This window comes from Pangasianodon hypophthalmus, chromosome 9 (genome assembly GCF_027358585.1).
Source record: "Pangasianodon hypophthalmus isolate fPanHyp1 chromosome 9, fPanHyp1.pri, whole genome shotgun sequence".
NCBI classification, from domain to species: domain Eukaryota; kingdom Metazoa; phylum Chordata; class Actinopteri; order Siluriformes; family Pangasiidae; genus Pangasianodon; species Pangasianodon hypophthalmus.
The window spans coordinates 20,753,476-20,765,709 of NC_069718.1; the positions used below are offsets into that span (position 1 = coordinate 20,753,476).

The 12,234-nt window shown below is 40.4% G+C and overlaps 1 protein-coding gene across 1 annotated transcript in view; it reads right to left on the bottom strand.

Moving 5' to 3' along the window:
• Positions 1-384: 384 nt before the first annotated feature.
• Positions 385-12,234, bottom strand: part of pdzrn4 (PDZ domain containing ring finger 4) — a 52,333-nt gene continuing 40,483 nt past the window's right edge. The window contains exons 5-8 of the mRNA XM_026918723.3: positions 8,998-9,060; positions 6,083-6,184; positions 5,082-5,207; positions 385-3,094 (exon numbers count right to left, since the gene is read on the bottom strand). Coding sequence (XP_026774524.1) covers positions 1,685-3,094; positions 5,082-5,207; positions 6,083-6,184; positions 8,998-9,060 — 1,701 coding nt within the window. The 3' untranslated portion in view covers positions 385-1,684. The remainder of the gene's footprint in view (positions 3,095-5,081; positions 5,208-6,082; positions 6,185-8,997; positions 9,061-12,234) is intronic.

The following is a 12,234-nucleotide window of genomic DNA, read 5'->3' on the forward strand; positions in this document are numbered from 1 at the left end:
AAGATGATTTCAATTGTGAGTCTGTTGAGTAAAAACCAGAGGATCACAAGCTAGAGAGGGCATTTAGTCAAAACAGAATGGGATTCATTAACCTCTCCATAAAGCGAAAGGAATCTCCGCTGTTCTGTTATTTATGCTAAAAACATTAAGGGACCTTGACTGAATCATAAAATGTAGCCTAGCAACCAATTTGGCCCACTTTAAATTACATGCTAGAATATAAAAAATTGAAAATACAAAAAAGACAGTTGCATTCTCTCCTAAGAAAGGAGCATAAATGCATATTACATGGAGTGTAAAGTAATTGCCTAGAATTCAATTAAGCCTAATTTAACATGCTGATGAGCAAGTAACAAAATACTAATTAGCCTTATTCAACATGAAAACAAAAGAGGGCGCATAGAGATTGTTTTTATTAGAAAAAAAACCCAACAATTTATTTCAAAGTATCACAATGACCACACATTCACCTGGCCAGGAGAGCCTACTACATATTACTTGAAATAAGACAATTAACATTAAGTCAATACAATTACAGAAATTTACATTTCTACATTTACATAGTTTCTTTAAAAAAAGGCATTTTAATGATGGATTTGTAATAAAGAAATGAGTCCATAGTTTTTGAATGCCTGTAGTTAAGTTTCTGAGAAACTATGCTACATTACTGATCCTGCTCTGTGTTTCCTCACGCATAAAGGCCACTGTGTTGGAAGAAACACAATCATAGCATTTTGCCAAACATTCCTATGCACTTGTACAGATGCTTTATATCACACCAGCCTTCATTTTTTGTTTGGTTATGTATGTATTTTCACACCTTACAATCTGAGAACTGTCAATTTCTGTTATAAATAACATCTGTGTCAGTATAAACCATCATAAACATCAACATCATACTTTAACTTGAATAATTTTTAACTTTTGACTCATTCATTTCCTGGTTCTTATTCTTATTTCTTGGGCCTTTGCACAGTGCTTTGTTTGTAACACCTGGGATTCACCTGATTAACTAATTATTAAGCCCTTGGGGAAACAGTTCAGGGAACGCACTGGACTGGAAAGTCAATCAATGATGTAAAGCTGTAGCATCGATTGTGTGAAATCTTTAGAGAAATAATTGTTCGAAACAATGTTTGTCCAGAGTAGCTACCATGTGTCTGCTGGTATTGGCCTGTTGCTGGTGGCTGGTTTGGTCAGACTCTTACAGTATAAGACTCCAGAGAAATGTTGCACTTGTGTTTAGGTCTGAGATATTACATTGAATTACCATTCAAGTTCCAGCTGAAAAAAATGAAACCAGCAAGGAAACAAAAATGAAAAGCTGATACCTTAATTACATGGCAGTTTATTTTCCAATTAACAGAAATCTGAATATGAGTACATAACAGAGATGAGGATGCAGCAAATACTAAAAAAGAGCAGCTTTAAACACAAATTAGCACTTTGGAATTTTTGCACCAAAGAGTTTCTCACTGCAGGTGTCATGAAAACCCTCAAAATCTGTGAAAAAAAAAAATCCCATTACAAATGTGATGAACCTGTCAATAGACTGTTTACAAAATGTTCATTCATAACAAAGTGAGAAAAATACTTTTTTTGTTCCTCTCATAAAAATCGCCACATTGAACGAGGCAAAAGTAGATCATACCACATGGGGTAGAGTTTGAGTCCGAGTGGCTCTCTATACAGTTGTAACTGAAAGGAAGGCATTGTGAACTTTGGCCCCTTCGGGTGCTTTCGCTCCATGCGTCATCAGCTCCTGAATGGTCATCCAGTTGTCCAAGATCTTCTTGTTGCGCTTCTTCATCATCTTGCGTTGGCTAAGTTCGATGATGCTGAGCTCTTTGCGGCCCTCGCCGCTGCTCTGTGGGCACTCCTTCAGACTCTCAAGCCGGCAGCGCTGCATGAACTCACGCCGTCGCCGCTGCTCCTTGGCCCTCAGCAACTGCTGCTTGCGCTCTTCCTTGCTCCAGTAGCGGCCCATCTTCATCTCACTCATTGTGTCATCGTCCGTGGTCATACCACCACTGCGTTCCTCTTTGATCTTGAGTGCTCGCTCACGCAGCAGCCGGTCCCGTACTGGGCGCTTGGTGATGTAGCGTGTGCCATCGCTGCGCACCTTTACCTTCCACTCCAGTTTTGGCTCAGAGGGCTGCACAGGAAGACTGAGCTGACATTGTGCGTATTCTACAGCTGAGCTCTGCTGAATCAGCTGCATGTAGCTCTGGTAGTGTGTGGCGTGGGCAGGGATGTCTGCTTGCTGGTGCCGGGGGGAGAGGTAGGGGATGCGTGATCTTAACGTTCTCTCTTTCCTTGATAAGCTCTCTTCCTCTGCTGGGGGTGTCTGCTCCGATTCAGAGGGGTTGCTGTGGTCAGGGCTACCACTCGGAGCCCTTCTTACAGGAGGACAGGGGGCGGAGCCGCGTCCCACCAGCATAGTGCTTCTCAGGTTTTTCTGATTGGTCAGGCTAACTAGTCTCTGCACAGAATGTTCTGGTGAACGGTCCATGAGTAGTGGTGTGCTGCGTGAGCTCTCTGCCGTGTTATAAGCACTCGAGCTGTCCTTGTCCGACTTCTCTGGACGTTCACTGATGTGGGCCAGCTTGCCTCGGTGAAGACTCTGCTTCCCTTGCTCTTTAGCAGACCCATCCTGCTGCAGTTCCCTTTTTCTGAGCTGCTGTGCCTGCATGATGCTCTGGCACTCCAGCTCAATGCTACGCAGTTCCTCATTGAGGAGACGCAGCTCGCGCTCCATGCCGCTGCTCCCGCCCTGTTCAGTCAGGCTGCACTCGATGGTGCTGCTGCGGCTATAGAACAGGTCATATTCACCACTGTTACGGATTTGGCACTTTAACTGCAGCAGCTGCTGGTAGCACTCGCCTTCAGAACGTACATCCTCTTCCCTTGGTGAGTCTTGGCTCTCCCGTCGCTGCCTCAGACACCGGGACAGTCTCTTCTGGAGCTGGGCCAGAACACTCTGCTCAGAGCTATCAGCCCCATGGTGCATGGATCCGGCAGCACAACTCCTCTCCTGGCTGGAGGAGCAGCAAGCACTGCTGCCCAGCACATCCTCCTGCTCTGCTTTCCTGACCTGAAAAGATAGTATGATATTTTGAATGTGAGATCATATCATTAAAATAATTCTTTTTAAAAAAAAGTCTGTTTGGAGTAGTTGCAGTAATTCTAACCTGCAACTTCCGCAAAGTTAATTGTATATTGATTTTCACAGCATTTCTTGCAAGTGCCACAAAATGTATTAACAGCTAATTCTTCCTAATCATCTATGCATTTTCTTCCTACAGTATGTTACAAAAGTCACATGGATGTAGCAAGCCAGTTTGGGCTGCATGCAGAGCTCTTAGCTGAGTGCCAGGAATGGCAGCAATGTGACTTTTTTTGTGTGTGTTTTGTTTTGGTCCTTATCCTCTGTGAACAGCTCCATTCAGCTGCAGTGGCTCCAAAACATAAGGTGTCTTGGAAGGCATCTTCCAGGTCTTTCAAATCTTCTTTTGCTTTGGAAGACCTGCCGCTTGTCATTTGCCGGAAATACTGATATGATTTCTAGAGATTGTACTGGGCCTCTTTTTCAGCGTTTCCTGTATTTTCCTGTAAAACGGTTCTTCACACACAGATCAACACATCAACAAGGGAGAAAAGATGCTAAGGGCATTTTTTCCCCAAACCCTAGTCCTTTTGCACCGGGAGGTTTCAAACCCAGGTGATCTCTGGTGCTCCTGAAAACAGTGGATGGGATTTTGTTTCAAGTCAGGTCTGGGTCTGTTCGCACCATGATCCACTCCTGGGGCCAAGCAAGTAATGTTAATCTTGTCATGTTACTTTCTATTTTAGGTTTGCAATGGTGCAGAAAGGAATGTTGCAGTCTGCAGATAAAATGGAACTCAGAGTCATAATTTCATGCTATGTTTCATTTTCCAGATTTTGCACACAGCAGACGTAAAAACTGTCCAACTGATTTGCAGTGCAGAAGAAATCTGGCTCTGCATAAACCTGCAATAGTGATGCCCTCCACCAAACAAGCCCAGAATTAATATTAGGTACAAACCTAAGTATTCAGGCCAAATGTGAAAATGCCTTAAACGTCTATTTCATACTACTTTAGACAGCCTCTTACTAGCTGCAGTTTCAATCACCGATCATGCCTTGGCTTCAATCTTGGTCACAGCCTCTGCTATAATATCTGTCGTACCTCCTGCCACTGATCAGGTCCATGTCTTTGGCCTTGATTTTATGCATATTTCAGTGTTTCAGTCTGTGCCACTGCTTCTCACTCAGTCTCAGGCCTCTCTCCTTCCCCAAACTCAGTCCCAGACTCTATCTCTGTGGCTGCTGCTATCTCAGTCCGTGTGTCTCAGTGCCAGTCTCAGCCCCTGACTCATGTCACATTTCATCCCTAGACTGAGCTTTAGTTTCAGCCCTTGATGCAGCTCCAGTATCATATCCTGTTCCCTCCATCTGTCCCCAATTCTGTCTTTGTCTTGACCCAATTTACACCCCAGACTTCACTCCATATACCAGTTCAAAGGACTCAGTCCCTTCACCCATTGATAAGACACTGTTATATGCTGTTTCCAAGGTTGCAGTACCACCACTTGTACTGCCCTGTGATATGTGTCCCCTGCTGTTTCCCCTCCTGAGCCATGCATTAAGCAGTGGTTATGTCAAAGAACTTTTATGTTTGGCCCTGATTTTCCTTCTGTTTTCTCACACATGTTCTGGGTTTATTCTGACTTTATTCTGTGGCATTACCCTCTGTGTATTTACCTGTCTGTCTTTGTCTTGCAGGGGTGAATGCAATCCTACACCCTATTCTTCAGTTCCTAGTTCTTAGCTTCCTGCATTACTAGTTTTCTAGTACTTGTGTTCTGTTGTTTGCCTGTTTAATAGACTGCATCTGCTCTCTATTTTTAACTCAGCCCTGCCTGTTTGTAATCCAAGTATGGATTATTTTCAATGATGACCTTTGCTGCCTGTGTATTCACCTGTGTAAAAAGACCCATGAAAAACATGTCCAACCACCACCACCCTTGTATAATGTTCAGTAATATTCCACAACCAACCTGCTCTTCATCTTCTCTGGCTGCTCTTTCCATCTCTTCCTCCTCTCGTCTTTGTTCTTCCAGCATTTCCATTTTGAGTTCTTCTAAAAACTCAGTGTGCTCATCATCCAACCAGGCCTCCTCCAACTGCAGAAATCAGCAATATTTACTCTTATATAAGCTGTGTATTGCCAGCTACTATAACATAGACAAACCAACAAAACAAAGCATCATTTGAACACTTATAAAAAATGGGTTTTGCTATCATGGTGGTCTATTAGATTATGATGGACAGATCATGGTCTTGTACTGTGAAACAAGCCTGCACATGTTATGTTATCAAATTTTGCAATGCTCATTAGATTGCTCCAGGATAATAAACTTTGCGTGTGGCATTTAATGAAGTAGGCTCTCATATCAGATGGTCAATATACAGCACAGTGGCCTTCTGACCCTCTCCTTTAATTTCTTACATCAGCTCTCTGCCTGGTGCTTGCCCATAAAGCATGATCCATATTTATGGATTCAAATTTATTATCAGAGATGCATTTAATTACAGGGAAATAGAGAAGAGAGTGCATTAATGGTGGGATGAAATCCGCTGCTCTGGTCTGTCAGGGCCGTTCAACTTGGTCAAAGGTTTGAATTCATACAGTATTAGTACGCTATTAGTTTTTTATGGGTGACTGCTGGAAGTCAATTACACCGACAAAGCAAGAAAATAAAACATGACCGGGTGAATGTGTTGGTCATCAGCATGAGGAGATGGCAGGACACATCCTCTGTTCTAGGCATGTTTACTGGCATAAATTAAATTAAATGCCAAGCCTTTTTATGCTCTGTCGAGTGCTGAAGGGAAACACCTTTAAGAGACTGAGGGTACATCAAATGAGGCTATTATAGTAACTAATGGTGTATAATTCTTGCTTTTGCTGCTATTATTTCCCTGTTGGTGTGGAGGGATTCAAGTCCATGTGTGTGTGTGTGTGTGTGTGTGTGTGTGTGTGTGTGTGTCTACCCACCTGCATCTCTGGTCTTGCTACAAGCAGTACAATGTTTCTAGTGTCCTCACAGGACAGCAGAGCCACTGCTTCCTCTCTGTTCTGCACATCCTGACCATTTATCTGTGGAGGAAACACAGTGATAGCCAAGATTAGTCTCAGTCGGACCTGAAGACACTATAATCACCTTATGCTTGAGGCCTTTTTCCCTATATAGAAGGAAAGAAACACAAAGAACAAAGGAGGAAAGATTATGAACAATGTATTCTGTGGGTCACAAATAGCCCACAAACAACCCAACAGTCAAAAAAACTAAGTCAAATCTCCAAATCAGACCCTTCTAAACCCTGTAATAAATTCAGAAACCATTAACACAATGTCAAATACATTGTAATATTTACAAGGTAACATCATATGATACTGTATATTTTAACAAAGCAGTATTAAACCAGTGCAGCTTTCTTAAACAGTTCTTTAATGCTACATGTAGTGTCATGAATAAAGAATACCTATTACAACATGTAAGTCAAATCATGCATGCACAGCAAGCAAACCCATATTGTTAAAAAAAAAAAAAAAGTCTACTGTTTTTTATATGCATTTGTAATATTTAAAGTGGCTTACTGACCTGATAATTCACTACATTTTAATCAGACCTACAGCCTACATACTGCATGTAATAGACTTTTACTCTCTGCATTAACAAAACCATACCTATTTTCAAAACATTAACATAATTGGCATAACCTTATGTGTGCAAAATGTTTAATCTCCTACCCCAGTGTAAATAAAACCAAAACTGTAAAGGCAAGAAAAAAAGTAGCGCACCTGTCAAGCCTGACTGTATTATCAAGGTTTGTACATGTGGAATGTTTGTTGCTTTAAAGGTGCAATAGTCTACCATGGGAAGAATTGGGAAGCATGTAGGCCTCAGTGTATTATGTGGCTGAGAAAACCCATTTGGAAAACAGCATTACAGTCTGGAATGTTTGTTTGTGTTTGGATATGTCAGTCATTTTATAGACACTCCTCAATTCCCCTTCACTTTGCCCCACCTCAGTGTAAAATCAGCAAGCAGCCTGATAATTCTCCTGTGAGAAAAAAAAAACATGGGCTGCTTCAAAGAAACTTAACAAGAAGAAATGTAATAAAACCAGAATAACCAGAATAAATATTGGCAGCTCTTTTCCATGAATGAGTAATTACTGTTGGAGGGGATTGTTACAATGGCCTGCTTTACAGAATGAATCTAGTAGATTCGGGGTTTTTTATTATTACACATAAAAACAGGAAAGCAAAGGCACTCTTGATCATTCTCATAAACAATTATAAGCCAAATTCCACGTTTCCAGTTTTATAACTTGGCTTTCAAGCAGTCGAAAACACAGAATGTGCTTGAAAGTGATGTCATGACATTCCTGGCTAATGCTAAAGCTAGTTGAACCACAGTAGGTTCTGGGTGTGGAGCTTTGTGTACATGGGCAGGAATGGGGATCAGGCTCAAGGAGTTAAAAAAAAATAATTAAACTCTTATTCAACTCAACCTACCTAAGTCTTAGAGACCTAATCTTACAAATTTTAATAAATCTTGCCTAATGCTCCTTTAATGTATTGTAAGAAACCACTCAGAAGGGACTGGTCTGAAAGCGCAGATGCAAAGAGTCATTAAGAAATGTTACCACACTCATTCAAAAGCCTTTTTTTCTTGTTGAAAGTGCTAGCGGTTACTGATATTCAGGAGATGATATTTCTTTATTGCATATAAAAGAAAAAGCTCATGAGACAGGGCATTTGTGTTCGTGAGTGCTTCCTGCCTGCATTCACCCAGCCAAACAATTAAGTGCCCTGTGACAGCCTGCGTCCATCTTTTTCCAAGATGAGTAATAGTGCAGTCATGGCTGGGATAACAGTTTCTACTCTACAAACCTGTACCAATCACTTGCCGACACACACACACACACACACACACACACGACCAGGTATTCATGTACAAAGAAACACACATTTATAAGCATGTGCATCCACCCACACACTAGCCTGACACAGACCCATATGCCAGCCTCAAGGCAGTTGTTGTGAATTTCTATGAATACCAAACAGGCTTGGTCAGGTCAGGACAAGCAGGACAGCCTTTGCTGCTGTTTCTTTTGTCTCTCAAGTAGGATCAGGTCAAGTTCATAATGAGAAAAATATTTGACCAGCAAATTAGTTTTCTTACAATAGTACTATTCATATATTTTATTTAAATGTTTATTTTCCACAGTAAAGATATAAATTCTAAAGGCAACTGGCAACCCAGATACTTTACAGTGATTTTTTTTTTCAAAGAGCCAAAAGAAGATTTACAGTTAAGGTCACTAGTACATCCTAAATAGCCAATAACCTCATACTTTCCTCTGGATCAGCAGAAAATGGATTAAGAATTGCTTTACTGAAACTGCGGTTATATCCAAAAATATCTACTCGTGAAGTGCAGAACCTCCAGAGAGCCTGTAATAACCCACTCGAAAATGCTCCACAGGGAGACATTAACACTTCATGTGACCAGCACAGCAACACTGCTCCTGGCTAATGATGCCAGGGAGATCCCATCCTTGCCCAGGGTGCACACACACACACACACACACACACAAAAAAAAGATCCTGTAAAGACCATTTGGAAAACTTTGGAAATTTATCAGAGTCTAATATGTACTCTGACTCTCCTCCTCTCTCTCCCTTAAGGACTTCTTCTAAGCCTCACTAAAGTAGGATTCAAAAGTGTGTGCTCCCCCTGTGGGCTGTCTTTGCTGACTCCTACACCAAGAGGGGTTACATGCAGGCTTAATGTGCAGCCATTAAAAATGAAAGAGCCCTTTAACTGCGAGACGATGACTGCCCTGCCAACGGAAAGAGCTCCTCATGAGTGTATAATGAGGATTGAGAAGTAACGTTACCTGCAAGATACGGTCCCCTTCCCGGATACGACCATCTCGGGCTGCGATGCTATTAGGTCCAATCTAAGAAAGAGTGGAAGAATGTATCATTGAGGATGAATAGACATGCATTGCATAAGTAAATAGACATTGGGAGGTATTGTTTTTTTTTTTTTTTTGCTTTGGCCTTTACTCCAACACTGTTTTTATTTTGCAGTCTATTGTTGTTGTCTCTCAAGGTGAAGAACAAAGTGTGAGTGACAGTAATGCAGGCCATATTGCAGCTGAAAAATCACAATAAATCAATCAGACGCAAGTGTTTTGAATACTGACACAAAAGAACAAGCTGCTGAGCTATGCAGTAATGAACAACCTGGCAGATGTTGAAAGACCAGAGTAGTGAAGGATTTTTCAGTCAATCATGAAGAAGCTGTTGAACAAATGAAGAACACTCTCTAAGATGCAGGCAAAAATGTCTCAAAGACTACTTTCAGAGCAAAAACACATGTGCATGATCTTTGAGAGTTTACCACAAGACAGAAATAACAGGTAAACCTTAAGAACTTAAAAACAAGGTTACAATTTACTGAAAAGTACATTAAATGAAGCATGAGAGATCTGTAGCCAATTATACCAGTTGAGTGTAAGAATGATGTTCAGGGTGTAAAGTCAGTTGTAAACCATATGTAGAGAGTAATTTAAAACTAGTGCAGTGTAGAATTCTGCTTATACCTAAGATAATTAAAGTACATCATAACTAGTAATGCGTCACATGATCAGAAATCAAAACTTTGTTGAACAGAATGACATATTTCACCAACATCAGCCAATCAGACACTCAATCTGACATTAATGGGAAATACTACATTCAAGATAGAGATGCAAGGAAACGGTTATTCAAATAGCTTCTGCTTTCAAATAAAATGGTAAATCTGCAGAATTTGAATATGCAGAAAAACAGAAAAAAGTATAACATTACATTAAGGGTAAAATGTTTTCAGTAGTTTGTGTTGTGCATCTTCACTGGTGATGTGTCTATTGAATGAAGTGAATGTAAATTCCAGAAAACAGCCACTTTGTTGTAGGTCAATCACCAGAAATATGTATCACATGGTGAAATTTTGACATTTTCTACTAGTTCTGAAAACTACAGGCTTTCCTGGACATAAATATCTTTCGTTTCTGCATGTATCTTAGCCATGTTACGTGCTATAGCACATAACATTCCAACAGCTTGATCAAAGCATGATCTTCACTGTGTAAGGAAAGGACACATGTTTTAGAGATCTTTAGGCAAACTGACTGTTTTAACCAACACATTTATATTAAACTGGCTCTGTGTCTAATGTGATTTTTTGTTGGAAGATTAGAAAGAATATAAAAACATTTTAATGTCATTTTGGGGAAATATATTAATGTTTGCTTAAATTGGAGTTGTCCAAATACATTTGTTATAGGCAAAATTTCTATTTTGGCCAAAATTTTTTCATCTTTTTAGGCAATAGTTTGGCAGCAATGACATCCAATGTCTTTTCCCAGATTACCATATAGGCACAAATCACCCAAAACAAGCAAGAACATGGTTGCATTACAGGCCTGGAAGCGTGCCCAGTAAAGTTACTCTGTCTATGGGTTGTAGACTTCAGGCAGTGTGGAACATTAATACTCATTTACGTTTCACTGGCTATAAAGGCTTGACTGGTTCTCCAGTTTAGCCATCCCATAGATCCTCTGTCACTAATGATACTAAGCAAGGGGGCAGGCCCATCTTTCAGTGGCTAATCAATTCTTGTCTTGCCTCATTTGTTTCACTCTGTCCAATCACGGTGCATCTCCAGAGATGACTGACAATTGGAGTGTTCCATCTTCATAACACTCCAGGCCTTCTCAGAGTCGCGGCTCTTTAGAAAGATGACCTGCCACATTGTGTGTGCTTGTACTGACACGGCCATCCTGCCTTTCAGAGATACCGCTGATATGTACTGCTGATCTGCTAAAGCAGCCTCTCAGTTATAGCATTCTGTCTTGTAGATAGTCATCTAGAAAGACTATAAATGCTATCTCATTCAAGGGCTCTGACCTAAAGATTTATCACTATACAGAATTATAGTGACTTGTTACTGCAATTCATCCTTACTTCTATATTATCTCTACTATAGCTTTTGTTCTTATATTATTCTAACAAATGAATAATTTGTAAATTTACCACATTCAACGTAAATATCCTTTTCTCATAAAGTGCACTAAAATACACTTACTAAGATCCCGCTTTCCAGTTTTACAACCTTGTGAGCAAAGGCTGTACATCAAGAGCAGCTATATTATGGCACATAGAGCAGGCCACGGATCTGCAGTCTTCAATTTTATGGAGTGAAGATTTTAATAAGCCTGTAACCACTGACTGGCTCTGACATATCTATATTCAGTGCAAGTCTCTCTTAGAGCACATTCCAGCTCTGATGCAACTTCAAACGAATCAGGGAGTAAGTTTGGCAGAACACAGGAGAGTGGCTTTGGTGCTAACAAGTGTGAGAAAAAGCCCCTCAACCAAATCTTATACACACATCCCATGATTACTGGAGAGCTTTACTGCTAGTAAAGCTCTGTATAGGTTGGTTCCTTTGCTAAAACTTAGATTCTTGTGGACAAATCAATGATTAAATGCTGAAAATCTGCATGTGTAGTATGGTAAATGAGTATTTGCACTCTAGCGCATTGGAGTTGAAATGATCTTATAGTGAAGGATGCTGGATATTTATACAGAGATGCCAATATTGCTAACAAGAAAATTCTAGCAGGCAGAAAGAAAAAAACACTGGTGTGTGTGGACAGGACAGCTCCATGCTAACAGTGTAAATGATACTTGTCTCTTGATACAGAATTGCAGAATACTTTTTTAAAAGCATATTCTACCTTTTTACATACAGTTAATCTATTTTAGTTTCCTTCACTGAGATTCAGCCAGACTGATAGCACATAGACTAACTGACCACGTGATATCTAGTTGGCTGCATCTGGTTGGTTCTGGTGGGCAATGATATGCATAGGTATAGGTAACATGTTTTTCCCCCAAATATGCGTCAAGCATCAATGAAAAAAAAAAAAAAAACAGGCAGTCCTGCCTTTTTCTTACTATTGGCTCATAAGACTGAAGCTCACAAATTCAAAGGTCAAAGCTACACAATCCAAAATCATCGTAACTGGTACAGCAAAAGTGTAGATGTTGGCAACTTTGTTTATATCTTTACTAATATATTT